General features: G+C 46.1%; 1 protein-coding gene across 3 annotated transcripts in view; it reads right to left on the bottom strand.

Moving 5' to 3' along the window:
- The window catches only part of Elk4 (ETS transcription factor ELK4), a 42,675-nt gene extending 23,361 nt beyond the window's left edge, over nucleotides 1–19,314 (bottom strand). The window contains exons 1-5 of one of the 3 annotated variants that reach the window (XM_087580724.1): nucleotides 19,020–19,314; nucleotides 6,974–7,081; nucleotides 1,482–1,631; nucleotides 880–1,010; nucleotides 510–738 (exon numbers count right to left, since the gene is read on the bottom strand). In XM_087580724.1, the coding sequence (XP_087436850.1) occupies nucleotides 510–521 (12 nt within the window). In that variant the 5' untranslated portion in view covers nucleotides 522–738; nucleotides 880–1,010; nucleotides 1,482–1,631; nucleotides 6,974–7,081; nucleotides 19,020–19,314. Of the gene's footprint in view, nucleotides 1–509; nucleotides 1,011–1,481; nucleotides 1,632–6,973; nucleotides 7,082–19,019 lie in introns of all 3 variants that reach the window. The other 2 variants (XM_087580723.1, XM_087580722.1) reach the window with 2 other exon arrangements.
- Nucleotides 19,315–26,964: the final 7,650 nt, after the last annotated feature.

The following is a 26,964-nucleotide window of genomic DNA, read 5'->3' as shown; positions in this document are numbered from 1 at the left end:
ACCAATTTAGCTAGTTCCAGAACTTTAAGTGACTTTTTGTTTGTTTGGTTGGTTTTCGTTTGGTTTTGAGACAGTATTTCAACACGTAGCTCTAGCTAATCTGAATTTACAAGAGATCCTTCTAATTCAAGCCTCCCCCTCCCAAGTGATGAGTTTACAGGCTTTTAACACCAAATCCAGTTTCATATACATATATATACATATATATAGATATATGTGTGTGTATATATATACGCATATGTGTATATATGCGTATATATGTATATATGTTAAAAATCTGTGATTTTATTTCTATTTGAGAATTTAATACATGCATACAATATATTTTAATCATATTCGCCCTCCCTCGACTCCTCCCAGATCCCCCTATGCGCCCTCTCAACTCCATGGCCTCTTTTTCGTTGTTTCTTAACCCACTGAGGCCAGTTAATGTTTCCCACACATGCATGCCTGTAAAACCATCCACTAGAGCGTGGTCAGGGACCCATCTCTAAAGAAAACCGACTCACCCTAGCAGCCATCAAAGGCCAATAGTTCTTCAGCTAGGGGTGGGGCTTCTAGGCTCCATTCACACTGGAATGTTGACTGCTTGCTCTTGTACAGATCTTTAACAGGCAACCATGGCTGCTGTGAATTCATGAGTGCAGTGGTCATGTCCAGAAGAGTCCAGTCGTCCCAGACCTCTACCTCTTAACAATCCTTCCACCACCACCTCCTCCTCCTCAGTGTTCCCTGAGCCTGTGTGGAGGTAACATGATATAGATGTCACATCTACTATGGCTGAGCACTCCACAGACATCACTTCTTTGCACTTTGACCAGGTGTGACTCTGTATTAGAAAAAGAAGCTTCTCTAGAGAGGACTGAGAGTTGCACTTACCTATTAGTTTAGTGATAAGTACTTACACGGCAGTCTGACACTATGTCCAGTTAACAAAACAATGGTAGTAGGTTCACCTCTAAGTCTGTGAGCTCTCCAGCTGCAGGATCTTGGCCAAATTCCACTCCATCCTGTAGAGTAGAATTTCAGCCCAACCAGGAAGCAGTTGGTTGCTCCCGTAATTTCCTTGGCACTATTGTACTCATAGGTATGCCTTGCCAAGCCAGTTGTTACTGTGGCTCATGGGGTTCATATCTGGGTGTTACATCCCCCAGAAGCCTATACAGCACCTTCCAGTATTATGAAAGGTAGTCAACAAGAAGGAAGTGTCCTGGTCAGTACCTACCCAAGGAAGAGAAGAGGGTGTCAGATCCCAGATCCCCCCAAAGCTACACTTACAAGCCAGCCACCCAGGAGGGTGCTGAGAACCCAGCACAGGTTCTCTGGAAGAGCAATGTGCCCTCTTAATCACCGAGTCATCTTTCTAGCACTGCATAGCTACAATGCATAAAGGACACAAGTCACACTTGGTATAGGAGAGTAATTGAACTAGCAGCCTAAGGAGTGTAGGGCCATTAGTAAATTGTGACTGCTGAACAAACCTCTGAAGAGATGGATCGACGTCTTCTGTTTAACAGGCTGCCAGGCAGGTTGCTTTCAATAAGCTAGTTAACTTCTCTGCTCTTCTTAGTTCACACATATTATCAAAAGATGATAATAGACAGCATCGGATTCAATGCAGGACATGGCTTCTGGATGGTACAAAGTAAACACTCAGTAAATGGTGATGTCATTTTTACTTTATTTTTTTTATCTATCACTCCTCCCCAACAATTGACCTCTTGGTAAAATTAATTGAGCACTCGGCATGAATGCAATCCTGTTATCCCTTTGTGAACTTTTGAAACATAATCATCACTTCCTGTGTCTCTGACCTTCCTCTTAACACAAGGTACTAACCCTGTGAAACCACCTTGACTAAAGGCTGTCACCTTTTCAAAACTAATTTGGAACTGAGCATGGTAGCACGTCTGTAATCCCAGCACTCAGGAGACAGAGGCAGGAGGACAGCAAATTGGAGGATAGCCTGGTCTACATAATGAGTTCCAGATCAGCCAGGGCCACATAGGAAATCCCTGTTTCAAAACAACAACCAAGGGGCTGAGGATTTAGCTCAGTGGTAGAGCGCTTACCTAGGAAGCGCAAGGCCCTGGGTTCGGTCCCCAGCTCCGAAAAAAAGAACCAAAAAAAAAAAAAAAAAAAAAAACAACCAAAAGGAACCCAAAACCTAAGTTGGGCAAACTAGGCATGATGGTGCATGCCTGTAATCCCAGAGGCACAGGCAGAAAGACTGCAAGGCTGAAGTAACCCTGAGCTACAGAGAGCCTTCTAGGACACTCTGGGCGACAGAGCAAGTTGTCTAAACAAACCTAAAAATTAGAAAAAAAAATTCCCAAAGGACATGAAGATAGTTAAATTCAGAAACAAGTGTTTCTATCTGGAGTGGCAATACACAGTTTCATGGTCAATTACTTAGGAACCTGAGGCAGGAAATGTAGTTGAAACATTGTCTCAAAATAAATTTTCTCCAAAGGAAATGTAGCTCAGTGATAAAGCTCATGTTTGACAAGTGGGAGGCCCTGAATTGTTCGTGTGTGTGTGTGTGTGTGTGTGTGTGTGTGTGTGTGTGTGTGTGTGTTTTACCATCTTGATCTATAGTCTGATTTTTTTGCCTACAATAATTTCTTAGAAACTAAAGGGGAAAATAAGAATTATTAAGGTGGACTGTTTGGATATACCCATTGGAAACATTCACTTATAAAGAAGTTTGATTTAAGACATTTAAAGCACCATAGAAAGAGCAGTGAAGGAGTATGGAGACCTGCAGATGTTCCTGCTGTGCCCAAACCAACAGGAAACATCTGGTTCAGCCTGGGGCCAAAAGTTGTGTCACAGCCCTTTTACACTGAGCTTATAGTACTCTCAATTACAATGTATTTTTGGAAAAAGCCTGCTTTGGGAGTTCTGACATTAGTCATAGCAATTCAGTCTACTTTTAAATTGACTTTAAAAACACACACACACACACACACACACACACACACACACACACACACACACACAGTACGTGTTGACAGCAGAGAAACTGGGGAAAAGTGAATTTCCAATCAGAGAAGGAGAAGCTGGGGAACTCAGTAATGTGCCTGGTTTTCCCACTCAGGAGTCTGTAAATAGAAACTCTCCACAGTTCCTCACCAGACATGTGGGTCTGCTTTTGCTAAACCTCAGGGTCAACCCAAACCACTGCCATTTGGTTATCTGTTTTGGTCATTTTCCACGACACATGTATATTCCACCTCACCCTCTGCTGCTTAAGGCCACCTCAATTCAAACGTGGATGTTACTAGGACATTAAATGATTGCCCCATTCCTCAGCCGTCTGTCATTGCGCACTCATCCCAACCTAGGAACCAGCCCTTCATTTACATTTCCTATCCCAGAAACACCTAGTCGGCATCGTTCTCAAGATGGTGTCCCTTCCCTTGGTTCTATTTCACTGCCCTGCTCTTACCCCAATTAGTTAACTTTTTCTTGATAATGACTGACAGAAATAAACATGGAGACCGGGTGTGGCAGCACACTCCCTTTAATCCTAGCACTCAGGAAGGAGAAACAGACGGACATCCCTGAGTTCAAGAGCAGCTGGTCTACAACGAGCTCCAAGCTAGCCAGTCCTACACAGCTACACTCAAAAAGCAAAACAATGAAGTAGCCATTTAGTCATCTGCAATGTCTTTTTAAGTCAGAGGGGTACTGACAGCGCCAGCAGAGATGTTCAAAGCAAAATAATCTCTGCATGAGCCGCCTTAAGATTGAAAACCAGAGCGGCCTGGGGAGATGGCTCAGTGGTTAAGAGCACTGACTGCTCTTCCAGAGGTCCTGAGTTCAATTCCCAGCAACCACATGGTGGCTCACAACCATTTGTAAAGAGATCCGATGCCCTCTTCTGGTGTATCTGAAGACAGCTACAGTGTACTTATATATAATAAATTAATAAATCTTTAAAAAAAAGAAAGAAAGAAAGAAAGGAAGAAAGAAAGGAAAAAAGGAAACCAGAGGGGTTGGGGATTTAGCTCAGTGGTAGAGCGCTTGCCTAGCAAGCACAAGACCCTGGGTTCGGTCCCCAGCTCCGAAGAAAAAAATAAAAAAGATTGAAAAGCAGAGATCCCTGGTCTCCTCTGGGGCTCTCTACATTCAAAGGGTGAACCTCCTGAGAGAATGTTTGTGATATCCCTTCTGGATAGCACTTTCAATCTCTTTAAAAAAAATAAAAGAGACTCAAAACCAAGCGTGCAGGTTCAAAAATGGAATGCCAGTACTTGGGAGGTAGAGGCAGAAGGACCAGGAGTTCGAGGCCAGCATCAGCTAGATGGTGAGTTTGAGGTCAGCTGGCCATCATAAGATCCTGAAAAGGGAAAGAAAAGGGAGAGAGAGGGGGAGGAAGGGAAGAGTCTCAAACCTTTCACTTATTGGTTGTGAAGGTTAGAGTGAAAGGGAAGTTAATCAAAGTGAGCCCTTATTAAAGGACCATGTAGATATTGATCTGTGTGAGTTAAAAAGAAAAGTCATTATTGGAAATAAATGCTGAGTGGCTGTAAATTGAGCCTGGTGGGTGGCATCTGCCAAACTCCATAGCCAGGTCCAAAAGCTTGCCAAGTAAAACCAATAAAATGATGTTTAGAGATATCTTTCACCAACAATATTCCTCTGGGCAAAGATGTTTCCTTCTCGTTAAGATAATTCAGAAAGTATTCAGGGTTCAGAGAAAATCCCCATAGAAAGATCCTTTAACAAGGTACTTAATGGCCTCTAGACTATGAGGTAAGGCCAGACACCGTCTTCCAGCCCACAGTATGCATCATTCGCAGAGGACTTGACAAGACATGAGTTACCACAGTTACATGCCTGGGGCATAGCTATGACCTAAGCCTAATTGCTTCACAAACACCAGCTAGGAATAGAACATCCTAAGATGTGAATTTTGGTCTCTACACCCAGTCTGCTTACTTCTTCCACCACTACTTTTAACAAAAAATAATTTTTGTTAATCTGATAAATGCACTTTTCTGGGCTTATAAAAACTGATGTGAGGGTTGGGGATTTAGCTCAGTGGTAGAGCACTTGCCTAGCAAGCGCAAGGCCCTGGGTTCGGTCCCCAACTCCGAAAAAAAAAAAAAAAACTGATGTGGAGGCTTGGCGTCGTGACACATCCCTTTAATCTCAGCACTTAAGAGCCAGAGGCAGGCGAGAATCTCTGAGCTTAAGGTTAGCCTGGTCTATTAAGCAAGTCTACAATAGACAAGAGGAAAATTACGTAATTACACAGAAAAACCCTGCTCCCCCCCCAAAAAATGTGGAAAGGGGAATTTATCAATCTGTTTCTAATTGTGCCTTGGAAAAGATGTTTCTTAATTGATAAAAACTCTTGAATTTTAATATTGGGTCACAGTTGAAGATTCTGGCTAGAGGGTACAAATCTTTGCAGAATTCATATTCCTCTGAATTTAAAGCTAGAGGGTTTTCCCTCTGTAAAACCTTTTGAAAGATTTATTTATTTTATTTTATGTGTGAGTGTTTTGCCTGCATGTATGTCCATGCACTGTATACAAAAAGAAAGAGGACTGGATCCCCCGGGACTGGAGTAACAGATGGTGGTGAGCCACCTTGAGGGTGCTGAGAATTGAACTAAGGTCTTCTGTAAGAACAGCCAATTCCCTTAACCAGCTCCCTTCTTGTATATCTTAAGAGCATTGGCTATAAAGCTTTTTTTTTTCTTCAATTAGAATTAATTTGAGGGGCTGGAAAGACGGCTCAACAGTTAAAAACAACTGCTTTTCTTCCAGAGGACCTGAGTTCAGTTTCCAGCATCCAAGCTCACAACTGTCTATAAATCCAGCTCTAAATTATCTGACAGCTCTGGCCTCCACAGCTACTTGTACTCACATACACTTATCTACATACATACACACAATTCGAAATTAATCTAAATAAATATTTTTTTAATGAAAGTAATTAGAGGAACTGGAGAGATGGCTCAGCGGCAAGAGCACCAGCTGCTCTTCCAGAAGTCCTGAGTTCAATTCCCAGCAACCACATGGTGGCTCACAACCATCTGTAAGGGGATCTGGTGCCCTCTTCTAGCCTTCAGACACTCATGCAGGCAGAATGCTGTATACATAATAAGTAATCTTAAAAAAAAAAAAAGTAAAGTAATTTGAGAGCCACCAAAATAGGACATTATGCTGTCTTCACAGAAGACACTCAAAAGGACCAGTTCTTTTTTTTTTTCTAGGAATTTTCCTTCTTGGTCTAGTATCATGAGTGTGCTTTGCCAAAAACATAAGCAAACATGCTTGTGTCCTCCCACAATATCAGAATTCATTGAACAACAGTAAATTCACACAGTTTATGATCCACCTGTGTTGGCAGCCTGACTGAGGGGCATGCAGGGTCTTTTATTCCAATCTTAAATTACTAATACACAATAAATACATCTATACATCTGTATGCATGTGTATGGGTTACAGAATGAAGACAAGTATCAGAATGAAGAGGCTACGTCAGAGTTCAAAAGGTTTCTGAAGCGGGCTGAGAAAGAGTCTGTATTGGTGAGAAAACGAACCAGAGGGGCTGCTGCTGAAGCCAGGTTTGAGAGGTAAGCTGTGGATTTCAGCTTTGAGGCAGAGTTAAATGAGGGACAATGTCTTAGTCAGTGTACTATTGCTGTGAAAAGACACCGTGATCATGGCAACTCTTATTTAAAGAAAAATTTATTTGTTTGTTTGTTTTTGTTTTAAGATTTATTTTATTATATATATATATATATATATATATATATATATATATATATATGTACACTGTAGCTGTCTTCAGATACACCAGAAAGGGGCATCAGATCTCTTTACAGATGGTTGTGAGCCACCATGTGGTTGCTGGGAATTGAACTCATGACCTCTGGAAGAGCAGTCGGGTGCTCTTAACTGCTGAGCCATCTCTCCAGCCCTAAAGAAAAATTTAATTGGTGCTGGCTTACAGTTTAAAAGTTGAGGTGTACAGCATCGTGGCAGGAAGCATGGCGGCATACAGGCAGACATGATGCTGGAGAACTAGCCGAGAGTCCTACATCCAGATCCTCAGGCAGCTGGAAGGGAAAGACACTAGTAGAACCTTGAGCTTTTGAAACCCCAAGCCCACCACCCAGTGACATACTCTCTCCAAAAAGGCCACGCCTACTTCAACAAGGCCACACCTCCTAATCCCTCTCAAATAGTGCCATTCCCTAATGACCAAGCATTCAAATATGAGCTGGGGAGAGGGGAGGATTCTCATTCAAACCACCACAGAGAGAAACAGATCAGCAGCCAGTTCAGCCGTGTCAACAGCACAGGACCTAGCTGAGCCGAAACTCCAGGGACAACTGGGGAGTCCTAGATCCTTGACATATACAGATGGTGTATTAGTCTGGGCTATGCCATCGAGCGTCAGCTGTCCATCACTTTATAGGGTCCAGATGAGGGTGTTACATCCTTTCCTTGGTCCAGAATGTCTATGACATTCCAGGACCTGGTATGGGGCTGCAGCTCTCCCTCTTTCTAAAAAGGGAGTCAAAAGTGTAGATTTCCAGTATTCTCTCTTAGTCCTCCTGGCATGGGTAAAGGGTTCAGCTGGAGACTCAAAGCAGAGGAAGGGGCAAACACAGCTTGGAGCAGAAGAGTATTACTGGGAAATAAGGGAGGGAGGGTCCTGAGAGAGGAAAATCATTGCCTCGCACTGCATTAAAGAGCATCTCCTGAAAGCGATGGTATTTGCAGCATTTGCTACTCTTAGCTCAGAATGCAGAACACTGCCTAGCCCCCACTTCCCTTCTGTATCCATGCCAGGGAACGTAGCTTGTGACCCTGTACCCAATAACACAGCCAAAGGAAGAAATTCTGAATGCTAAGTTCGGTCTGTGTGTTAGTTGATTTTCTGCTGTGTGATAAAACACCATGAGCAAGGCACCTTAGGGAAGAGTTTACTTGGGCTTAGGGTTCTAGAGAGCTAGGGTCTACGGTGGTGGGGAATGGCAGACATGGTGGCTGCCGCAGGATGCTAAGGGCTCACATCTTGAACTGCAAGCACAAGGCAAAGAACGTGAACTAGAAATGGCACACGTTTTGAATTCTCAAAGGCCATACACCAGTGACATACTTCCCTCAACAAGACCCCCTAAGCCTACCCAAACTGCACCAGCCACTGGGAACCAAGCGTTCAAGTGTCTAAGACTATGGGGACATTTATCATTCAAACCACTGAACCCTAAAACCAACATAAAAGTTGACTCCATAAAGTTATGTGGGGGTTGGGGATTTAGCTCAGTGGTAGAGCGCTTGCCTAACAAGCGCAAGGCCCTGGGTTCGGTCCCCAGCTCCAAAAAAAAGAAAAAGAAAAAAAAAAGTTATGTGCTGTGGCATGCCCATGTCCATATGCAACACACACACACACACGCACACACACACACACACGCACACACACACACACACACGCACACACACACACACATTATAAATGCATAATTTTTTAAAAAAAGAAATTAACTTTATCTTTATCGTGGTGTTTCATTTCCCAATCCGGTGGTTTGAATATGCTTGGCTCAGGGAGTGGTGCTATTTGGAGGTGTGGTCTTGTTGGAGGACCCGTGTCACTGTGGGCGTAGGCTTTAAGACCCTTGACCTAGGGCTGGAAAGATGACTTAGCGGTTAAGAGCACTGACTGTTCTTACAGAGGTCGTCCTGAGTTCAATTCCCAGCAACCACCTGGTGGCTCACAACCATCTGAAATAAAATCCGATGCCCTCTTCTGGTGTGTCTGAAGCGACAGTGTACTCATATAAACAAAACAAAACAAAACAAAACAAAACACCTTTGTCCTAGCTCCTTGGAAGCCATTCTTTTCCTACTGGCCTTCAGATGAAGATGTAGAACTTTCAGCTCCTCTTGCGCTACGCCTGCCTGGATGCTGCCATGCTCCTGCCTCGATGACAATGGACAGAACCCCTGAACCTTTAAGCCAGCCCCAATTAAATGTTGTCCTTATAAGAGTTGCTTTGGTCACGGTGTCTGTTCATAGCAGTAAAATCCTAACTAAAACACACTCTTACTCCATAAATAGAGCAATAATTGTGTAGTTCTGGATGTCCTGGAATTCACTCTGTAAACCAGGTTGACCTGGAACTCAGAGATCTGCCTGTCTCTGCCTCCCAAGAGCTGAGATTAAAGGCGTGTGCCATCACTGCCTAGCCAATAGTGAAATTTTATGTATTAATTAAAACCTTAAAAATGCTCTCATAATATACACAGAGGTTAAGGGAGCCTTCCTTTTGAAGGCTGAATACCCCAAGCCACGATCATACAGTGCAGCTGCTAGTTCTGCCTAGATTTTTTCAGTACTGAGCTTGAACATGGGGCCTTAAGCATGAGCAGTAGTGCTCACCACTGAGCTATATCCCTAATCTGTTTCCACTCTCACTAAATTGCCCATTTGGGCCTTGAACTTGGGAACTTCCTGCATTAGCTCTTTAGCAGCTAAGACTACAGAGTTGAGCTCCCAGGCTCAGCTAGCTCTGTATAATTTGTTTTAAAACAGTAAAACTGTGTTGCCTTGGCTGGCCTGGAGCTTGCTATGAAGACCATAGCTGGCCATAAACTCCCAGGCATTGCCTGCCTCTGCTTCTGGTGTGTGGCCATCACACCTGGCTTCTGCCTAAATTAAAAGCAAACAGAAACAACAGAAGCAGGCATGATTGAGAAAATAGTAACTTCTCCAGCAGCAGCCTCCTAGTCCTACAAACTCCACCAGCTGAGCTGTCCCCACCTTCCAAAATGTTATTGTTTTAAAAATTAAATTTAGTTTTATTTTATATGCATTGGTGCGAGGGTGTCAGGTCTCCTGGAACTGGAGTTACAGACAGTTGTGAGCTGACATGTAAGTGGTGGGGATTGAATCAAGGTCTTCTGGAAGAGCAGTCAGTCCTCCTAGCTGCTGAACCATCATTCTATCCCCCTAAAATATTATTTGTAGAAGGAGACAGATTCTAATGCAAGAAGTCTATTTTCAGAAATTTTCTGAATGATGCCCTGACCCACATACAGCCACTTACTTCCTAAGATGTGTACAGTTTAATGTTCCAGGGACGGCAGGAACACAGACTAGCACCCAAAGAGAAAAAGAGGAGGTAATGGTTTACTCTGCTTCTCCCTAGCCCAGCTCCCACTATCTCAGGAGCCTCCTTCCTTCCTTTTCAAGGAAGCACCATGGAGTTTGTGCACCTTCTGAAACCCACTGCAGCAATGGCTGAGAAGATGAGTCTAGGTTGTGGTTCCCTCACTGAAATGTCTCTTTATGGCTAGAGGTGTGGCTCTGTGGGGAAAAAAAATTGTCTGGCATGTGTGGGGTTTGAAGTTCAGTGCTCAGAACTGAAAACAAACAATTCAAAGGGGAAAACACTTCATCCAGTTGTTTACGATTCCATAAAAAGCATGCCAGCCCATTATCACACAGTCGTCCCAGGAATGCCGGATCTGTGCATCCTCTGACCAGAGGAGACCAGAAGAGGGTGCCAGCTCTCCTGAAGCAGGTGGTTGTGAGACACCCAACATGGATGCTGGGAACCGAACCCAAGTCCTCTCCGTGGCTGGCAAGCACTCTTAACTGCTGAGCCATCTCTCCAGCCCCTACATATACAATCTTCATCTCCAAGGAAGGTAAGAGGTAAGTCTGCTCCAGAGCATCTGTAATTGAGGTGAGATTCGAGTCTAGCTTTAGCATCTATGAGTTCGAGTTAACTTGGTAGGTAAGTACAGGGAGTGGCTACATGTACTACCCAGTCCTGTGCTTCCTGCACAGATATGCTGCATAGTCAGGGTCTTCAGAGAATCAGAACTAGTAGGGAAGGAGAGTGTGTGTGTGTGTGGTGTGTGTGTGTGTGTGTGTTGGTATGTGTGTGTGGTGTGTGCCTGTGTGTGTGTGTGTGTGGTGTGTGTATGTGTGTGTATGGTATGTGTGGTGTGTGTGTGTGTGTCTGTGTGTGTGGCATGTGTGGTGTGTGTGTGTCTGTGTGTGTGCCTATGTGTGTGTGTCTGTGTGTGTGTGGTGTGTGTGTGTGTGTGTGGTGTGTGTGGTGTGTGTGTGTGTGTGTGTGGTGTGTGTGGTGTGTGTGTGTGTGTGGCATGTGTGGTGTGTGTGTGTGTCTGTGTGTGTCTGTGTGTGTGGCATGTGTGGTGTGTGTGTGTGTGTCTGTCTGTGTGGCATGTGTGGTGTGTGTGTGTGTGTGCGGTGTGTGTGTCTGTGTGTGTGGTATGTGTGGCATGTGTGTGTGTGTCTGTGTGTGTGTGTCTGTGTGTGTGTGTGGTGTGTGTATGTGTGTGTGTGTCTGTGTGTGTGTGGTGTGTGTGTGTGTGGTATGTGTGGTGTGTGTGTGTGTCTGTGTGTGGTATGTGTGGTGTGTGTGTGTGGTTTGTGTGTCTGTGTGTGCCTGTGTGTGTGCCTGTGTGTGTGTCTGTGTGTGTGTGTCTGTGTGTGTGTGTGGTGTGTGTATGTGTGTGTGTGGTGTGTGTGTGTGTGTGGTGTGTGTGTGTGTGTCTGTGTGTGTGTGTGGTATGTGTGTGGTATGTGTGGTGTGTGTGTGTGTGTGGTGTGTGTGTGTGGTATGTGTGGTATGTGTGTGTGTGGTGTGTGTGTGTGGTGTGTGTGTGTATGTGTGTGTGTATGTGTGTGTGTATGTGTGTGTGGTATGTGTGGTGTGTGTGTGTGTGTGTGTGGTGTGTGTATGTGTGTGTGTGGTGTGTGTGTATGTGTGTGTGTGGTATGTGTGGTGTGTGTGTGGTGTGTGTGTCTGTGTGGTGTGTGGTATGTGTGGTGTGTGTGTGTGTGTGTCTGTGTGTGTGTGGTATGTGTGGCGTGTGTGTGTGTGTCTGTGTGTGTGTTGGTATGTGTGTGGTGTGTGCCTGTGTGTGTGTGTCTGTGTGTGTGTGGTGTGTGTGTGTCTGTGTCTGTGTGTGTGGTATGTGTGGCGTGTGTGTGTGTCTGTCTGTGTGTGTGTGTTGGTATGTGTGTGTGGTGTGTGCCTGTGTGTGTGTGTGGTGTGTGTGTGTGGTGTGTGCCTGTGTGTGTGTGTCTGTGTGTGTGTGTTGGTATGTGTGTGTGGTGTGTGCCTGTGTGTGTGTGGTGTGTGTGTGTGTGGTGTGTGTGTGTATGTGTGTGTATGTGTGTGTGTGGTGTGTGTGTGTATGTGTGTGTATGTGTGTGTGTGGTGTGTGTATGTGTGTCTGTGTGTGGTGTGTGTGTGTGTGTGTGTGGTATGTGTGGTGTGTGTGTGTGGTGTGTGTGTGTGGTATGTGTGGTGTGTGTGTGTGGCATGTGTGGTGTGTGTGTGGTGTGTGTATGTGTGTGTGTTGGTATGTGTATGTGTATGTGTGTGTGTGATATGTGTGGTGTGTGTGTGTGTGGTGTGTGTGTGTGGTGTGTGTGTGTGTGTGGTGTGTGTATGTGTGTGTGTGGTATGTGTGGTGTGTGTGTGTGTGTGTGGTGTGTGTGTGTGTGTGTGGTGTGTGTGTGTGTGTGTATGTGTGTGTGGTATGTGTGTTGTATGTGTGTGTGTCTGTGTGTGTGGCATGTGTGGTGTGTGTGTGTCTGTGTGTGTGTGTGTTGGTATGTGTGTGTGGTGTGTGCCTGTGTGTGTGCCTGTGTGTGTGCCTCTGTGTGTGTGTATGTGTGTGTGTGGTATGTGTGGCGTGTGTATGTGTGTGTGTCTGTGTGTGTGTGTTGGTATGTGTGTGTGGTGTGTGCCTGTGTGTGTGTGTATGTGTGTGTGGTATGTGTGGTGTGTGTGTGTGTGGTGTGTATGTGTGTGTGTGGTATGTGTGGTGTGTGTGTGTGTGTGGCATGTGTGGTGTGTGTGTGTCTGTGTGTGTGTGTTGGTATGTGTGTGTGGTGTGTGCCTGTGTGTGTGTGTGTGGTGTGTGGTGTGTGTGGTGTGTGTGTGTGTTGGTATGTGTGTGTGGTGTGTGCCTATGTGTGTGTGTGTGGTATGTGTGGTGTGTGTGTGTGTGTCTGTGTGTGTGGCATGTGTGGTGTGTGTGTGTCTGTGTGTGTGTGTTGGTATGTGTGTGTGGTGTGTGCCTGTGTGTGTGTGGTGTGTGTGTGTCTGTGTGTTGGTATGTGTGTGTGGTGTGTGCCTGTGTGTGTGTGGTGTGTGTGTGTGTGTGGTGTGTGTATGTGTGTGTGGTATGTGTGGTGTGTGTGTGGTGTGTGTGTGTGTGTGGTGTGTGGTATGTGTGGTGTGTGTGTGTGGTATGTGTGGTGTGTGTGTGTGTCTGTGTGTGTGTGGTATGTGTGGCGTGTGTGTGTGTGTCTGTGTGTGTGTCTGTTGGTATATGTGTGTGGTGTGTGCCTGTGTGTGTGTGCCTGTGTGTGTGTGTGTGTGTTGGTATGTGTGTGTGGTGTGTGCCTGTGTGTGTGTGTGGTGTGTGTGTGTGGTGTGTATGTGTGTGTCTGTGTGTGTGTGTTGGTATGTGTGTGTGGTGTGTGCCTGTGTATGTGTGTGTGGTGTGTGTGTGTGGTGTGTGTGTGTGTATGTGTGTGTGTGTGGTGTGTGTATGTGTGTCTGTGTGTGTGGTGTGTGTGTGTATATGTGTGTGTGTGTGGTATGTGTGGTGTGTGTGTGTGGTGTGTGTGTGTGGTATGTGTGTTGTGTGTGTGTCTGTGTGTGTGTGTGTGGCATGTGGTGTGTGTGTGTGTGTGGTGTGTGTATGTGTGTGTGTTGGTATGTGTGTGTATGTGTGTGTGTGGTATGTGTGGTGTGTGTGTGTGTGTTTGGTGTGTGTGTGTGGTGTGTGTATGTGTGTGTGGTATGTGTGGTGTGTGTGTGTGTGTATGTCTGTGTGTGTGGCATGTGTGGTGTGTGTGTGTCTGTGTATGTGTGTGTTGGTATGTGTGTGTGGTATGTGCCTGTGTGTGTGTGTGTGGTGTGGTGTGTGTGTGTGTGTTGGTATGTGTGTGTGGTGTGTGCCTGTGTGTGTGTGTGTGTGGTGTGTGTGTGTGGTGTGTGCCTGTGTGTGTGTGTTGGTATGTGTGTGTGGTGTGTGTGGTGTGTGCCTGTGTGTGTGTGGTGTGTGTGTGTCTGTGTGTGTGTGTTGGTATGTGTGTGTGGTGTGTGCCTGTGTGTGTGTGTGTGGTGTGTGTGTGTGGTGTGTGTGTGTGTATGTGTGTGTGTGTGGTGTGTGTATGTGTGTCTGTGTGTGTGGTGTGTGTGTGTATATGTGTGTGTGTGGTATGTGTGGTGTGTGTGTGTGGTGTGTGTGTGTGGTATGTGTGTTGTGTGTGTGTCTGTGTGTGTGTGTGGCATGTGGTGTGTGTGTGTGTGGTGTGTGTATGTGTGTGTGTTGGTATGTGTGTGTGTATGTGTGTGTGTGTGGTATGTGTGGTGTGTGTGTGTGTGTGGTGTGTGTGTGTGGTGTGTGTGTGTGGTGTGTGTATGTGTGTGTGGTATGTGTGGTGTGTGTGTGTGTGTGTCTGTGTGTGTGGCATGTGTGGTGTGTGTGTGTCTGTGTGTGTGTGTGTTGGTATGTGTGTGTGGTGTGTGCCTGTGTGTGTGTGTGGTGTGTGGTGTGTGTGTGTGGTGTGTGCCTGTGTGTGTGTGTGGTGTGTGTGTGTGGTGTGTGCCTGTGTGTGTGTTGGTATGTGTGTGTGGTGTGTGTGGTGTGTGTGTGTGTTGGTGTGTGTGTGTGTGTGGTATGTGTGTTGTGTGTGTGGTGTGTGTGTGTGTGGTGTGTGTGTGTGGTGTGTGTGTGTGTGTGGTGTGTGTATGTGTGTGTGTGGTATGTGTGGTGTGTGTGTGTGTCTGTGTGTGTGGCATGTGTGGTGTGTGTGTGTCTGTGTGTGTGTGTTGGTATGTGTGTGTGGTGTGTGCCTGTGTGTGTGCCTGTGTGTGTGCCTGTGTGTGTGTGTGTGGTGTGTGTATGTGTGTGTGTGGTATGTGTGGCGTGTGTGTGTGTGTGTCTGTGTGTGTGTCTGTGTGTGTGGTATGTGTGGTGTGTGTGTGTGTGGTGTGTATGTGTGTGTGTGGTATGTGTGGTGTGTGTGTGTGTGTGTGGCATGTGTGTTGTGTGTGTGTCTGTGTGTGTGTGTTGGTATGTGTGTGTGGTGTGTGCCTGTGTGTGTGTGTGTGGTGTGTGTGGTGTGTGTGTGTTGGTATGTGTGTGTGGTGTGTGCCTGTGTGTGTGTGTGGTGTGTGTGTGTGGTGTGTGCCTGTGTGTGTGTGTGTTGGTATGTGTGTGTGGTGTGTGTGGTGTGTGTGTGTGTTGGTATGTGTGTGTGTGTGGTATGTGTGGTGTGTGTGTGTGTGGTGTGTGTGTGTGGTGAGTGTATGTGTGTGTGGTATGTGTGGTGTGTGTGTGTGTCTGTGTGTGTGGCATGTGTGGTGTGTGTGTGTGTCTGTGTGTGTGTGTGTTGGTATGTGTGTGTGGTGTGTGCCTGTGTGTGTGCCTGTGTGTGTGCCTGTGTGTGTGTGTGTGTGGTGTGTGTATGTGTGTGTGTGGTATGTGTGGCGTGTGTGTGTGTGTCTGTGTGTGTTGGTATGTGTGTGTGGTGTGTGCCTGTGTGTGTGTGTGTGTGGTGTGTGTGGTGTGTGTGTGTGTTGGTATGTGTGTGTGGTGTGTGCCTGTGTGTGTGTGTGGTATGTGTGGTGTGTGTATGTGTGTGTGTGGTATGTGTGGTGTGTGCCTGTGTGTGTGTGTCTCTGTGTGTGGCATGTGTGGTGTGTGTGTGTCCGTGTGTGTGTGTTGGTATGTGTGTGTGGTGTGTGCCTGTGTGTGTGGTGTGTGTGTGTATGTGTGTTGGTATGTGTGTGTGGTGTGTGCCTGTGTGTGTGTGTGGTGTGTGTGGTGTGTGTGTGTGTGTTGGTATGTGTGTGTGGTGTGTGCCTGTGTGTGTGTGTGGTGTGTGTGTGTGTGGTGTGTGCCTGTGTGTGTGTGTGTGGTGTGTGTGGTGTGTGTTGTGTGTTGGTATGTGTGTGTGGTGTGTGTCTGTGTGTGTGTGTGTGGTGTGTGGTGTGTGTGTGTGTGTGCCTGTGTGTGTGTGTGTGTGGTGTGTGTGGTGTGTGTTGTGTGTTGGTATGTGTGTGTGGTGTGTGTCTGTGTGTGTGTGTGTGGTGTGTGGTGTGTGTGTGTGTGTGTGTGTGTGTGTGTGTGTGTGTGTGTGTGTAGTGGTAGCCCCTGTCTGTTATCCCACTGCACTGAAGAGCCAAAGGAAGAGGATTGTTGCCATTTCCAGCCCCAGTGGCTACATAGTGAAACAATGTTTCAAAAACACCAACAAAGAGGAAGGGATAGAAGGAGGGAGGAAGAAAATTTACAATTAGAATTGAGGGCCAGTGGGGGTGGGGTGAAGTGGGGTGGGGTAGAGTGGGGGGTGGCTCAAGGGTTAAGCGCCTTTGCTGCTCTTTCAGGAAACCCAGGGTTAGTTGCAGCACAACCAATTGTAACTTCAGTTCCAATGGATCTGGTGCCCTCTTCTGGCTCTCATGGGCACTGCATGCATGTAATACACAATATACATGCAGGCGGAAACACATAAAATAAAAATAAATAACTAAATTTTAGCTGGCAGTAGCATTACATGCCTTTAATCCCAGCACTCAGGAGGTAGAGAGAGGCAGAACTCTGAATTTGGGGCCAGCCTGATCTACAGATTAAGTTTAAGGACAGCCAGGGCTACCCAGAGAAACAATGTGGTTAGGAGGGATTGAAGGAATAGGACCATTAGGGAGCCAGAAAGATGGCTTAGTTGTTGAATCGCTTGCCATGCTAGCACGAAGACCTGAGTCTATATTCAATTAGTATGCACCAGTGTATGTCTCTAAACCCAGCACAGGAGAGCAGGGGATAGACAGGCACATCCCGGAGTCAATGGTCATCTAGACTGGCCAAATCAACGAATTCCACATTCCATGAGAGAGGCTTTTTCTTTTTTTTTCTTTTTTTTTTCTTTTTTCTTTTTTTTCGGAGCTGGGGACTGAACCCAGGGCCTTGTGCTTGCTAGGCAAGTGCTCTGCCACTGAGCTAAATCCCCAACCCCGAGAGAGGCTTTTTCAAAAACTAAAATGGAGAGAAATAGATGGGAGAGGAAGACACACCTGTGTTGACCTCTGTCCATTTCATGTGTATAGGTACACACACACACACACACACACACACACACACACACACACACAGACACATACATACGCACATTCAGAAAACAGATCACAAAATTATGAAGGCTGCCAAATCCTTGAATCTTCGTTTTTCCAATGCTGGAGCCTCGGGAGAGCAGGGAGAGCAGCGGCATAGTGCCAGTGATGTCCTACAGCTTAAGACTCAAGACATCAATGACCAGTGCAAGGCAGTCATGCAGGAGGAAATCCTTTGTGTTCAGCTGAAGGCTCGGCCTTTGTGCTTCATTCATGCCTTTGCCTGATTGGCTGAGACTCACTCACATTAAGAAGGGCAATCTGCTGTACTTAGCTATGAGATAAATGTTAGTCTCGGCCAAAATACCCTCATAAAAACAGAATTATCTTTTGACCAAATATCTGAGTATTTCATTCAGACACATAAAATGAATCATCATATTTGTGTGTGTGTGTGTGTGTGTGCGCGCGCGTGCGCGCGTGCATGTTAGTGTGTTTATGGTGCAGACATGTGAGTCTGTGGTTTGGACACCACTGCCCCTGTGGGCTCAGTCAGAGGCCTAAGGAGAACATCAGTCGTCTTCCTCTGTGGCTCTCTACGGTCTCTCACAATGCCTGAATTTCAGCTAACGGGCAAGGCTGGCGAACTAGTGAGTCCTTGTAATCCCCCTGTGCTGGGGTTACAGGCCTGTAAAGCTATGCCTGCCTTTTCATACCTGGGATTCATACTCAGGTCATCACACTTAGAGAGCACGTCCTCTTACACATTGAGTCGTCCCCAGCTCACCGTAATATTCTTAGAGGCAGGCAATGATCACTTAGGATCCTGGTTGAGAACAAGAGTGTTGGCAAATGGCTAAGTTCCCGGGACTCTGGGTAGGAAGTCAAGGCCGCCTCTGGTATCTGGCTGACCTATCCCAGCCGCTGTCCATATCCCATGATTTCTTTCTATCACTCTTCACAACTCTGAAAATTTTTTTCTATTAAAAATATAAGGCAGTTTCAGGACAGCATTACCCATATAATCCACAGACACATCTAAAATAAGCAGTTCTTTCTATAGTATGCCGAAACAAAAGCCACAAATTCTTTTTCAAAAATGTGAAACCACTTAGCACTCCCACAGCACAATCATTTCCCCTTCCCCCTGGTTTCGCTCCTGTGGTTTGTTACCCACACTCACCCACAATTCAAAAATGTGAATGGGATATTCTAGTAGCAGATAATTCCTAAGAGTTTTGTCTGCTTTCCTGATGAGTGTGAAAAAGTCTTATGCTATCCTGCCCCGTCTCACCTGACACACACCTCTGTCCAGAGTTTCTACAAGGTATACGTCCCCTGCCTGTGGGAGCTGAGACCACACCCACACAACTTTTATTATGGGATATAGCTACAATCATGCTATTTTATTGGTTACTTCTGTTAATGTCACTGTGCCTAACTTAGGAATTAAACTTCGCATATTATCTATTTGGGAAAAGAGTATATGTTATACTGGACTGGTTTGGTACTATCTGTAGTTTCAGGAATGCACTGGGATTTTAGGACACATCTATTGTAAACAGGACAGCCGTTGTATTCCCGAACTCAGTTTAAAGGTCAGGAAAACCCACAATAAACTGTGTGTCACGCAAAGGCCAAGACAGCCTCGGCTTCAGTCTGGACGGCTGATAGGAGCGGTCGTCTGAGGTTGCCTTCTTGTGCAGCATTTCCCCCTCCATTGTGTTTGCTCAATGGCGCATCCAGCCAAGTGCGCACATAGTAACACGGAGCTGGATGTGGGGCGGCACAGCAATGACTGAGAAGCAGGCTTCTCACCAGAAGAGCTTGGTAGGGAGCCAATGGCTGATTCCAGCTTGGGCTTTAGCATTACCTCCTCTAGGAAGTCTTCCTGGTACCGCACGCCATCTCAGCCTGGCCTAGATACCGTCTATGCACGCAGCCACCTCGTCACGCATTCTGTAGCAGTGTCCGAGAACACCCATGGTCGCAGACATCCAAGAAGGTGGGGACTACATCCTCGTCTTCATCCCGTCACATAGTGGCCCCTTAAACAAATTTTCATGTTAAAAATAGATGATTTTATCAGACAAATTTCTGCCTAATGTTCACGAACGCCACAGCAGTGTATGCGATAGACAGACCATGGGAGTAAACAACACTGGGGAACCAATAAACACAGCTTCCGGGGGGAAGAGATGAGGCAGAGGAGTTTCCACAGAAAGAGTGTCGTAAGTACATAGGCAGGCACGTCCTACAATGAGCAGAATTTGCTTGAGTGGCAGGAAACAGCTCGTTGTGGTTAGGACAGGGTTTGAGTTAGGGAAGTAGGATGTGTGTGTGTGTGTGTGTGTGTGTGTGTGTGTGTGTGTGTGTGTGTGTGTGTGTGTGTGTGTGAAAGCGGTGGATGGAGCCATATGAGAAACATCTGGCTCGTGTGCTATGTGCAGAAGAGAGAGTCTCTAGCCAAGCATAATGGCGTGTGCCCGTGAGTCCCAGTACTAGAAAGGTAGGGGCAGGATTAAAACTTCAAAGTCATCTTTGGCTGTGCACTGAACTTGGGACCAGCTTGGGTTAAGTGCTGTCTTAAAAGGCTAAAGGGGAGGTTGGGGATTTAGCTCAGTGGTAGAGCACTTGCCTAGCAAGCGGAAGGCCCTGGGTTCGGTCCCCAGCTCCGGAAAAAAAAAGAAAAAGAAAAGAAAAAAAAAAGGCTAAAGGGGAGGAGTGAGGGGAGGGAGAAGAATAGTGTGAAGTCTCTCTCTCTTTTTTTTAATTATTTATTCTTTTACGTTATGAGTGCACTGTTGCTGTCTTCAGACACACCAGAAGAGGGCATCAGATCCCATTACAGATGGTTGTGAGCCACCATGTGGTTGCTGGGAATTGAACTCAGGACCTCTGGAAGAGCAGTCAGTGCTCTTAATCAGTGAGCTATTTCTCCAGCCCAAGTGTGAAGTCTCTTCAAAGTTCTTGACTCACCGTGCTCAACCAGACACAAGAAGATCCTCGTGAGGGATATGGGTTTATAGAATCAAGGTCTTGCTATGTAGCCCAGGCTGGCCAGGCAGTTTTTAATTTTTATTTTCTGTGTATGGATATTCTGCTTGTATATGTGTCTCTACACAATGTGCATAGCTGGTGCCTCGTGGAAGCCAGAAGAGGGCATCAGATGCCCTGGAACTAGGTTACAAATCACTGGGGGCCACCACACGGGTGCTGGGAATCAAACCTGTGCCCTCTGGAAGAGCAGTGGGTGGTTTTAACATCTTGGCCCTCTCTTCAGTTCTACTGGGCAGGTAGTTTTACTGATACACGAGGGGCTGAGCGAACATCCACACTGTCAACGGAAGCATTCACAGTGTTCATAGCTTATTAAGTAGAGTTTTTTTTTAAAAAAAAAAAAAAAAGCTCTAACCTTGTATCATAGTTTAGGTTTTGTTGCTCTGAAAAGGCACTGTGACCATGACAGCTCTTTTTTTAATATTTTATTTATTTATTATACCTGAGTACACTGTAGCTGTCTTCAGACACAACAGAAGAGGGGATCAGATCTCATTACAGATGGTTGTGAGCCACCATGTGGTTGCTGGGATTTGAACTCAGGGCCTCAGGAAGAGCAGAGCCATCTCTCCAGCCCCATGCCAGCTCTTATGCATAAAACACTTAACTGGGGCTGGCTTATAGTTCCAAAGCCTCAGTCCATTATCATCATGATAGAGAACAAGGCAGTGTGATGCTGGAGGAGCCAAGAGTTCTATATGTTAATCCAGAGGCAGCAGAAGGAGACTATCTTCAGTAGGCAGCCAGGAGGACGGTCTGTTCCACACTGGGCAGAGCTTGAACACTAGGAGACCTCGAAGCCCTCCCCCACAGTGACACACCTATTCCTCCCAATAGTACCACTTCCCATGGCCCAAGCATGCTGATGTGTACATCTATGAGGGCCAAACCTAGTCACCCACAACTTGTTTTTATTTTTGTTGTTGTGAGACAAGGTTTCTCTCTGCAGCCCTGGCTGTCTTGGAACTTGCTCTCTAGACCAAGCTGGCTTTGAACTCAGAGATTTGCCTGCCTCTGCCTCTCAAGTGCTTGGGATCAAAGGCATGTGCCACCACCACCGGCAGGCTCAATTCCTAATTTCTACCCATATCAGGGTGCACAGCCGGTGAGAATTCTCACACAGCAAGAACAGCATCTTATGCTTCCCATTCTGGAGCCCACCAGGTTCTCAGGGAGCAGCGGTGACTGGTGGAGGCTACTGCACTGTGGTCAGACTTTTAAAAAGTCCTGTACCCTTAAAAAAAAAAAAACTACCTTCTAAATTTTTAGTATTAGCTCTGTAGAAAAGGTATAAGATTTTATATCTGCTGGATGCTTGGGCTGACCTGGAATTCTCTATCCTCCTGCTTCTACCTCCCAAGAACTAAGATTTTGGGCATGTGCCTTGTGCCTGGCTCGTGGAGCCTCTAACCCATTCAGGATTTTACCCTCATGACTCTTCATGGCTGAGTCACCTAAAGGCCCATCTCCAGTGTACTGGCCTAGGTTTCAACAGATCTTCCCGAGCCATTCACACTAGTCAGATGTCACTGCAATCAAATACCAAGAAATCTGTAGCTTGTAGTTTATGGGCTTACCCTTCCCAGAGTCCAGCTGCCTCCATGAACAGGACGTTGACACTGACCAGCCCAGAGGTCACACAGGGTTCAGCCTATAGGAAGTGAGAACTGACTTAATTAAAGACTGAAATATGTGGGGGTTGTAAATTTGCTAAAGTCTATAGAGATGAAGTTGAGCTGAGCAACACTCCGTACACACACACACACACACACACACACACACACACGGGCACACAGACACACACACACACACACACACACACACATGGGCACACAGACACAGAGAGAGAGACAGACAGACAGACAGACAGACACACACACACAGAGACACACAGACACACACACACACAGAGACACACAGACACACACACACAGACACACAGAGACACACACACACACACACATGGGCACACAGACACACACACACACACACACACACATGGGCACACAGACACAGAGAGAGAGAGAGAGACAGACAGACACACACACACACAGAGACACACAGACACACACACACACACAGACACACAGACACACACACACAGACACACACACACAGAGACACACACACACACACACGGGCACACAGACACAGAGAGAGAGACAGACAGACAGACAGACACACACAGAGACACACAGACACACACACACAGAGACACACAGACACACACACACAGACACACAGACACACACAGAGACACACACACACACACATGGGCACACAGACACAGAGAAAGAGAGAGAGAGAGAGAGACAGACAGACAGACAGACAGACACACACACACACACACACACACACACACACACATACACACACAGAGGCATCTGCACAAGGCCAAGTTCCAGCAAGAGCAGAACTGAGGTCAACCAGTATTGTTCCAGGTCATATCAAGCTCCCTCTAAATACACAGAGCGATCTGGTAACAGTATTGGGTATCTGAAAGTCACAGCTCCACACAGCCTTCTGTCAACAGAGACCAGACTGCCAGGTTACTGTAATCAACCCTCACCCTGAAAAACAAGGGCTTTCCCCACAGTGGTTGAAGGCGGGGGTGGGGGGGTGGGGGGGTGGGGGGGGGTAACCGGAGGCTCTGCAGAGAGGGCAAAGGGCCAAAAGGCCTGGAGTATATGGAAAACGAGACATCATGCACCCAGCAGTACCCAAGCCCCTTCTCCACTTCCCCAGGTAACTCTGTCCCATTTGAAACTCAGGTGAGCCCAGACCCCACAGTCAAAAGAAGCTATGTCAGTTTGAAATTTCCTCCTCCACAAGAATCACTCTGTCCTCTAAACTCCCTCACCGACTGTCTGGCACTTCTCTGCAGTGGAGGAAGGTCAGCCTTTCCCTCCCCATCCCCATGAAATGCACCCATGGGGCCCAGGCCTACAAGTCACAGCGAAGGCCAGCTAGCTCATGTGTAAGACCGCATCCTACCTTCTCTCCACAGTCCCCCTTCTTCCTAGCTCCTGCGTCAGTGCCCTTCCTCCTTCTCAGTGATTGGAAGTAAGTGTATGTTACATGAGGAATGTAGCTCAGATCTACAGAAGACCTCAGTCACCAACGGGAGAGGGTAACGTGTCCCCGTTATTCAGAGCTTGTGTTGAAAATCTACTCTGTGACTGAGTCTCCTAAGGGTTCATTCTTCGTAAACCCCGCTAGGAAGGGAGGTCTCCAGAGAGATGATAATTTTTGGCTGTAGGGGTCAGGTTCTGAGCTGATGGCCAAGCACAGCAATAACTGAATGACCAATGGTTCTTTTTTCTCTCACACACTACCCTTAACACACTTGCACTCAAAGCCTCTAGACCAGGTTTCAGTTCTGTGTCAGTGTGGGAAAAATGAGGTTGATAGAATACATGTGTAAGTGAAAGTTATCAGGCTGGAGAGATGGCTCAGCGGTTAAGAGCACTGACTGCTCTCCCAGAGGTCCTGAGTTCAAATCCCAGCAACCACATGGTGGCTCACAACCATCTGTAATGGGATCCGATGCCCTCTTCTGGTGTGGCAGAAGACAGTGACAGTGTGCTCATATATAATAAAATAAATCTTTAAAAAAAAAAAAAGAAAAGAAAGTTATCATCTGAACGTGTATCAGAAGTTATGCTACATTTATGTTTAATGAAAGGTTCTTAAGGGGTACAGATATACCTCCAGGATATACTTCCCTAGCATATGAAAGACACTGGGTTTAATCCCCAATGCTACAAAAAACTTTAAAAAAAAAATGGGGCTTGAGAGAGAAAGAGCTCAACAGTTAGGAGTACTGGCTGCTCTTCCAGAGGACCCGAGTTTGATTCCCAGCACCCTCAGAACAGATCACAATTAGCTGAAACTCCACTTCCAAGAGCTCTGACACCATCTTCTGGCCTCTGCTGACACAGCAGGCGGATAGTGAACGGACATCCATGCATATGAGTCTTTTGTTCGTTTGTTTGTCTTGAGGCAGGGTTTCTCTGTGCAGCCCTGGCTGTCCTGAAACTCACTCTGTAGTCCAGGCTGGCCTTGAACACAGTGATTTGCTTGTCTCTGCCTTCCGAGTGCCGGGGTCAAAGGCGTGTGCCAGCATACTGCCTGACAAATAGTTCTTAAAAATAAAATTAAATATATATATATTTTAGCCAATCATGGTGGCTCCCACTTATAGTCACAGAATTTTGGAGGTGGAGGCAAGAGGGTCAAAAGTTCAAGGGCAGGGCTCAATAAAATATATTGAGTCTCATATCTTATATATTTCCTTCTATATATCCAAATATTCTAAAATATAAAAAAAGGAAAAAGAAGAGAAATCAGAAATACTTTTGGTCCCAAGCATACCAGATAAAGGACACACAAACAACAATAATTTAAAGCTAATTTAATAATTTAAATAGTGTAAAGATGTCTGATTATTAACATCCAACCAGAGAGACAGCCAGGCTGTAGCGCAGACACTACATGTTTCCCTTATGGGGTTGCAGGAATCAATCCGGCCTTCTCACAAAAACGAACCACATCTCTCTAGTCTGACGCAAACACCAGTTTTCAGATAGCACAAGGACAATAAGAACACATAAGGACTAGAGACGAGGCTGCGTCGTTAGTGCGTTTGCCTAGTCCGCACAAAGCTCCAGTACTGGGTGAGCAGCTCTGCGGCAAACATCTGCAATCCTAGCACTCAAAAGGTGGAAGCAAAAGGATCAAGGGAATCAGCAGTTCATGGCCAGGCTGGCGAAATGGCTTAGTCAGTGAGAGTGTCTGCTGCAAAGTCTGAAGACCTGAGTTCAACTCCTAGGACCCATATGATAGAAGTACTGAGGCAATCCCCCCGACTCTCCTAGAATATAACCTCCCCCATTTACACAAAATTAATAAATGTAAAAAATAATTCCAAGTCTGAGACTGTCTCAAAAATAAATGAAAATGTGAATCGCTATGGGAACACAAGACATCTCTAGCATAACCCTCCCAGTTTATTAACAGATTTCAAAGAAAAACAAAACAGAACAGAACAGCCACTAACTACAGATTATGAGACTTAGGAGACAGAACCCAGTGCAAAAGATGAGATTCACTTATGCCCTAACATGAAAGAAAAATATAAAAAATTTTCCCCAGGGCTAAGGAGATGGCTCAGTAGCTAAGAGCCCTTGTTCTGCAAGCATGAGGTTCTGAGTTCAAATCCCTGGCACCCACATAAAATGTCAGGCGTGGCTGTGTGTTTGTGTCTGGGAGTCCAGCACTGAGAAGTGAAGACAGGCAGATACTAGGAGGAAACAGCCAGCCCAATATGGAGTGTAGGCAACACTGCAGGAAAAGCCCATGGCTCTTAAATGGCAGGCTAAAAAGAGTAAAAAGGGGGTTGGGGGCACCCGGGAATGTAGAAAACAATGTGGCAAAGCAACTAAAGGTAATGTTTATAAACTAGCACCTGCTTTAAACCAACTGTCATGGTCAGTTGTGAAGAGACACCATGACCACACTTTTATAAAGGACAACATTTAATTGGGGCTTCCTTACAGGTTCAGAGGTTCAGTCCGTTATCATCATGAAGGAAGCATGGCGGCGTGCAGGGAGATGTGGTGCTGAAGGAGGAGCTGAGAGTTTTACATATGGGTCTGCAGGCGGCAGGAAGGAAACAACACTGGACCTGACTTGAGCTTTGGAAACCTCAAAGTCCTCCTCACCCCCACCCCCAGTGACACACTTGCTCCAACAAGGCTGAAAGAATCTCCTACTCCCTCTCAAGTAGTGCCATGGTGACGACTAGGCATTCAAATATATGAGCCTAGAGGGGCCACTCTTATTCGAACCACTGCACCAGCCAACAGTAAGACCCACTCTCCTTTGGCATCTGTACCCGACCTGAATAATTAGTAACTATTCTATGCTTCGTTAGATAACACGGCTTATGGTCAAGTAATTTAAAGTCTGTTTTTTTTTTTTTTAAGATTTATTTTTTATTTTATTATATATAAGTACACTGTAGCTATCCTCAGATACACCAGAAGAGGGCATCAGATCTCTTTACAGATGGTTGTGAGCCACCATGTGGTTGCTGGGAATTGAACTCATGACCTCTGGAAGAGCAGTCGGGTGCTCTTAACTGCTGAGCCATCTCTCCAGCCCTAAACAGTCTGTTTTTAAGTCGTGTGTGTGCATGTGTGCATGTGGGTGCCGGCAGAGGCAGAAAGAGGGTGATCAACTCCCCAAGCGCTGGAGTTACTGGAGCTTGTGGATGCTAGGCACAGAACTCTGATTCTCTAGAAGAGCAGTAAATGCTCCTAGCCACTGAGCAAAGTCCTTTTCTTGGAGCCACATACCAAACTTTTACAAGTGAAGTAAAATGGCCTGGTATATAACTTTAAAAATAGACCCTGTAAAGGAACTGAAACCACAGGGTTTGAGCTGTGAAGCTGGGGTCTGGTTATACCACCCGTGTTACTCTTTGACAATTTTCACAATAAAGTTAGATAACACAGAGAACTTCCTTGTAATATTTTATTGGCATTTGCATGTACTGGCTGGTGTTGTGTGACACAAGCTAGACTTACCATAGAGAAAGGAGCTTCCCCTGAGGAAACGCCTCCATGAGGTCCAGCTGTAAGGCATTTTCTCAATAGCGATCAAGGGTGGGAGGGCCTATTGTGGGTGGTACCGTCCCTGGGTTGGTGGTCTTGGGTTCTATAAGAAAGCAAGCTGAGCAAGCCAGGGGAAGCAAG

This window comes from Rattus norvegicus, chromosome 13, assembly GCF_021556685.1.
Source record: "Rattus norvegicus strain SHRSP/BbbUtx chromosome 13, alternate assembly SHRSP_T2T, whole genome shotgun sequence".
Classification (NCBI taxonomy): Eukaryota; Metazoa; Chordata; class Mammalia; order Rodentia; family Muridae; genus Rattus; species Rattus norvegicus.
Note: the sequence above shows the minus strand (reverse complement) of the source record. Positions and strands in the feature narration are given on the sequence as shown.